The following is a 5,642-nucleotide window of genomic DNA, read 5'->3' as shown; positions in this document are numbered from 1 at the left end:
CTTTTCTTTTCTTTTTATAAATTTATTTATTTATTTTTGGCGACTTTGGGTCTTCGTTGCTGCGCACAGGCCTTTCTCTAGTTGCGGAGAGCAGGGACTACTCTTCGTTGCGGTGTGTGGGCTTCTCATTGCAGTGGCTTCTCTTATTGTGGAGCATGGGCTCTAGGCGGAAGGGCATCAGTAGTTGTGGCTCGCGGGGTTGTGGCTTGCGGACTCTAGAGCGCATGCTCAGTAGTTCTGACGCACGGGCTTAGTTGCTCCGCGGCGTGTGGGATCTTTCCGGACGAGGGCTCGAACCCCTGTCCCCTGCATTGGCCGGCAGATTCTTAACCACTGCGCCACCAGGAAAGTCCTAGATGGCTTTTCTAAAAGCCAAAAAGCTGTGGACGGGATTGTGGGCCACTTTTCTCTAGTATTTTCCATCTTGAGACTTGAAATACCCATGCTTTTTAGCTGGCCCCAGGGAGCTCACGTTTCCTTGGATGTGCCCAGCAATAAAGGAGCCCAGGTATTTGGGCGTGGGGCACTGCTGCCAGCATCTCCACCGTCGCGCGGCCCCCCAATTCCCTACTCCTCAGTCATCAACACCATTCACATCTGTGGGCAAAGAAATCTTGGTGGGGGAATGGAACAAGACCTGACGTACGTGAGGAGCCGAAGAGAGAAGGTGCTGGAGTTTATCCAATAACTCGGTCCGAATTTAAGTGCCAGGTTTAAGGCTGGAGTGTTCTTGGGCCCGGCAGAGCCGCGCTAAAGGTGACATTGGAGGGACTAGGGACACCCCTTTGGCGGCAGAACCGAATCCGGGAGCGATGCGAGCGGCATCGCTACCCTGCCGGCAGATGGGGCCCAGAGTGGCCCTCGCCAGAGCCGGCCGGCTGGGGGGCGGCGGGAGCGCCCCTTCTGGGTTCGCTCGCCCTTGGGCTAGGAGCCCGGCGGGTTGGTACGCGGCGGGGTCAGCGGGGGCCCGGCCCCCGGCAGGAGGGCGGGGCTTTCCTTTGTCAGGGGATTTGCGCGGCGCGGCCGAGACTCACGCGGGTGTCGCTCCCCGCCCCTCGCCCTCTCGGGGGGCGGGGCTCTCCTTCCGGCCCGGCGGGGCGCGGTGGGTGTGGGCCTGTGAGCTGAGCGGCCGGCGCCGGGCTCCCTCGCCCGGAGCCGCGCAGAAGCCCCTCCTTCGGTGCCTCGGCTTCCAATCGCCTCCGCCGCCCCCTCCCTCCCGCTCGGGCAGCTCCCCGTCGCGGCTCCGCCCCTGCCCTCCTCCCCTAGCCGTCCGCGTCGCGCTCCCCGGCGTCCAGGGGGGCTGCCCGGGCGGGGCGGCGCGGGGAAGGGGAGGAGAGCCTTCCGCCAGCCGAGCACTTCCAGCGAGCGGCGGGCGAGCGGGCCGCGCGGCGCGAGGGAGGAGGGCTCGCCCCCGCTCGGCCCGAGAGGAGCCTTTTGTTCCCAGCCAGAAGTTTGCATGCCGGGACCGTGACAGCTGCGGGCGGGGAGGACGGCGGGGCCGGAGGCGGCGGAGAATAGAGGCGGCTGCTTGACATGCAGCCCGCGGCGCGGCGGCTGCGGGCCGGGGACTGGAGGCGGCGGGGGAGGCGGTGCCCACAGTATGCGGGACTCAGCTGCCGGAGGGACAAACTAACTTCCTGAGCGCGGGACCGGAGGCCGGCGCGGCCGGGAGCCACCTGCCAGCCTGCGGTGAGGCAACCCTGGCCCTCGGGGCGCGCGGCACGGCGCGGGGGAGCAGCGCTGAGCGAGCCCTTCTGAGTGGCTCTCGGCCGCCGCTGCAGCCTGCCGGCCTCTAAAAGGCCCGGCGCCGGGCTCCACTCGCCTTGTTTGGCGGCCACGGCGCAGGGCTGTTCTGGGAGCCACAACAATGCCATGATGTTTTGGAGACAGGAAGCCCCAAGCTGGCCGCGAATGAAGGACTTCCTGTGTTTAAAGTTGCAGGAATATCCGCCGACCAGCCCAGTTCAAATGCAAACACCCGAAGTAGGGAGGACGAATGGCTAATTCAGACCAGCTGGACTCTCCAGGGCTGGAACTAAGGATAAAATGAAAGGAATTCCTAGGAGCTTGGGCCATACTTGAAGACCAGAGGGGCTGTGCCATTGTTATTAAAGGACACAATCGATATAAATCCTCTGCTTCCAACTCTGCTTGGGTGAGAAGTGAGTGGAACTAGATATTGAATAAGACTTGTCAATATCAGATGATTTTTTTAACTAAATTGGAAAGAGCAGTGCTCTTAAAAAAACAAAAAAGCCATAGAAGGAATTATTTTGTTTGCTGAATACATTGTACCGTTTATTTGCCTGCAAGTATGAGGCTGCTAACCTGTGAGGAAAAAGCTGTTCTTCTTAGAGCGTCTCTCAGAATGGTTTCAAAGTGGGACTTCCAGGCCTTTCTGGAGGGAAGTTCCAATTGGTGGTTTGAGGTTACGAACATGTAAAAGGATTTTTAACTTAGCAGAATGCATTTTGGGGGAACCCGTGAGAAACTTTTTAAAGGTTGATGGTTCATCTTGTTTGAAAAATATGGGTAAGCCACTCAGCAGGCCAGACTGTTTAAGGCAGAACCCCATCTGCCTGGGGAAAGGAGAGGAAGAGGATGGCTATATAGAGGATTGCTATGTTCCGCAGCGATCTATATATGATACAATGAGGATAAATGAACAAATTGACCAGGGGTCAAAGCTTAATCAGACTTCAAAAAGCACCATGGAAAAGATAGAAGGAAGTACTATATCCAGCAATGGTACATTAGGAGCAGCAGCTAATGTTTTTGAATCCAGAGCACCAGAAGGCAAAAAGTTGGATGAGAGAATAATATTTGATGCACTAAAGCTAAGCAGTGATGTGCAAAAGTCAGCACCTGTGCCACCCAGAAGGCGGCCAAATGCAGAACGCAAAGACAATATTAACAGGAGATCATGGAAGTCCTTCATGCCACCGAATTTCCCAGAATTTGCAGAAAGGATGGAAGCTTCTCTCAGTGAGGTTTCCGAAGCTGGTGCTTCAAATCCTTGCTTGCAAGAGAAGAAGGAATCCAGTTCTGCATTAACAGAAAGTTCTGGTCATTTGGACCACAGGGAACCTAAGTCAGAGTCCGTAACTCTGGAACATGTGTCCAAATCCATAGGTATTCCAGAAGGGCAGGATGTGAAAACCTTAGGTGGAGATTGCCAAGACTTCAGATTTCAGCAGCACAGTGAGATCTCTCCCCGTGAATTCCAGCCTCTAGAGTCAGAAGCTGCAGCAGCAAGTGGTAACACAGATGTAACGCAGGAACACAGATTCTCAAGTGCAACCTGGCCCAGAGCCATGAAAAGTTTGGCTAAGGGAGGCTTTGGCGAGAAGCAGCACCCCCTTCAGGACACAGGTTGCACTGTAGAAATGCCACCTCTCTCCCCTTGCCTGAGTGAAGAGCTGTTGGATCCAGAGTTGCGTATTCTCATAACCCCCAGCCTGAGAGAGAAAACAGAGTCTGAGCTAAAGTTTGAGGAGGATGAGCGATGGATCATGATGGAGGCTGAGGAGGAGTGGGAGGAAGAGAAACTGTCAGAGAGAGGAAAGACTTTTCTAATGGCAGATGAGGAAAAGAACAGCCTGGCAGATGTTTTCGAAGAAAGAGAGCAAGCAAACACTGTAGCAGTGGTGGAGGATGGAGCCGACTTCTCAGCTGCTGTCTTGGGGACTTTTGACCACCTAGCTCTTGGTCAGATCTGTTGTTCTGATGACCCACAGCCAGCTAAGAACCTTTTGGCGTCTGTTTTCAAGGATGCATCGCTTGATTACAGTTGTGTCCTAACAGGTGAGAGTGCTGTAGGAGAACTGAGAAACAGAATTGCTCAGGGGCTAGAGGGTCTTGTTTCAGATTTAGAATGCACTGTTGGTCCTGCCGATTCAGAGCAGCTCTCTGACACAGATTCAGTGCAGATGTTTCTTGAACTTGAAAAGGAGTGTTTATGTGAAGAAGGAGTAACTCCTTTAGTTGAGCTGGAGACTCAAGCCTCTTCTGAAGGGCTGGCCCTATCCCAGGATGCAGAAAATTCACTTGTAATTAGTCATTTTCCAGGGGCTGCCTTAGAAAAGGAGCATGTAGGCCTTTTAAATGTAAGAGCAAAGGACTCTGATCCTGGGTTGGATTGTGACTATTTTAATGCCCTGGATTCTTCTCAGGTGCCTAATACTTTGGAACTTACTGCCTACTCTGATACCGTGAGGGACGCTTCCACTGTTAGTGAGGAAGAGGGTGAAAAAGTGCCTTTTAGCCCTGAGACTGCAGGGGAATTTAACTTTACACACCCAGCTGATCTGGAGTCACCAGGAAAGCCAGACCCAGGAGGATTGTCCAACTCTGATCACAGGGCTTCTCATGAAGAAAATGTATCAGGCTTTGAAGCCAAGCTGGCCAAAGAAAATGGCAGTTTGTCCCAGCTGGACTGTAGTGAAGCTGAGGGGAATGCTGAGGAGTGTGTGGACAGAGTCCCCCTCAGTTCTGCTGTTAGCTATGAACTAATAGATGTTACCTCAGGATCTGAAGTAGAGGCGTTACCATATGATTCACATTTACTAACAGATGAGATTCATTGGGAAGGTGAGAAAGGAGCTATTAATCAAGGAAATAACAGTCTGACTTCCTTGGGAGATGTGGACATTTGTGAATTGTTGTCCGTGGAAGGAGCTTGTGATGAGGATGGTGAAGCACAGGCACTGGGTTATGATGCCAGGCTGGAGGACCGAGCCCCAGCACATCTTCCTAGAGACCTCCCAGAGTGGGTCTCCCAGGATCTCCAGAGGAAGTCCCCAGAGTCAGAGATCCTGAGTCTGCACCTGCAGGTTGGAGGACTGGGACATAGCAGAAATGGAGTGGAAACTGTGAATGACATAAAGCCCAAGCTGAATGTGGCCTCATTGGAGGGAGGGGAAACAGAAATGAGAGATTCAGATTCATTGCTAAATATCCTTCTGGAGGAACAAGTTACCAAGGCTAGTAATACGGAACCAGTTTTGGAGGAATGGATACCCATCCCACAGAAGCCTGACCCAACTGCTGCAGTGCCCACTGTAGAAGAAGATGCCCTAGATGCTGCAGTGCCTGCCCCAGAGGGAACTGCTGTAGCTGCTCTTACAGTGCCCTTCCCAGAGGAGGGTATACCTGTTGTTCCAGTGGCCACCATGGAGGCACATGTCCCAGCTGCTGCAGTATCACCCACAGAGAGGGCTGCTGCCCCAGCTGTTGCAGTGCCTGCTCCTGAGGGGACTGCTCCACCTGCTTCAGTGGCCATCACAGAGGAGGATGTACTAGCTGTTGCAGAATCCTCCCTGGAGGGGACTGTTCCAGCTGCTGCAGTGCCCACCCCAGGGGAGCTTGCAGCTCCCACTACTGTGGTGCCCACCCCAGAGGAGCCTGCTGCCCCAGCTGCTGCAGTGCCCACCCGAGAGGAGCCTGCAGCTCCCACTACTGTGGTGCCCACCCCAGAGGAGGCTGCCACCCCAGTTGCTGCAGTGCCTACCTCAGGGGAGTTTGCAGCCCTAGCTGCTGCAGTGTCCACCCCAGAGGAGTCTGCAGCCCCAGCTGCTGCAGTGCCCACCCCAGGGGAGCCTGCAACCCCAGCTGCTGCAGTGCCCACCCCAGGGGAGCCTGCC

At 54.8% G+C, this 5,642-nt stretch overlaps 1 protein-coding gene across 1 annotated transcript; it reads left to right on the top strand.

Annotated features, from left to right (window-relative positions):
* Window positions 1–270: 270 nt before the first annotated feature.
* Window positions 271–5,639, top strand: LOC113616822 (uncharacterized protein KIAA0754-like; the record flags this gene model as incomplete). Its single annotated transcript, XM_027100183.1, has 2 exons — window positions 271–5,345; window positions 5,385–5,639. Coding segments are annotated over exons 1-2 (3,072 nt in total), but the record flags the coding sequence as incomplete, so codon positions are not given.
* Window positions 5,640–5,642: the final 3 nt, after the last annotated feature.

This window comes from Aethalodelphis obliquidens, unplaced genomic scaffold, assembly GCF_003676395.1.
Source record: "Aethalodelphis obliquidens isolate GAN/ISIS:26980383/991018 unplaced genomic scaffold, ASM367639v1 scaffold575, whole genome shotgun sequence".
Taxonomy (NCBI): Eukaryota; Metazoa; Chordata; class Mammalia; order Artiodactyla; family Delphinidae; genus Aethalodelphis; species Aethalodelphis obliquidens.
This window is presented reverse-complemented; position numbering and strand designations above follow the sequence as displayed.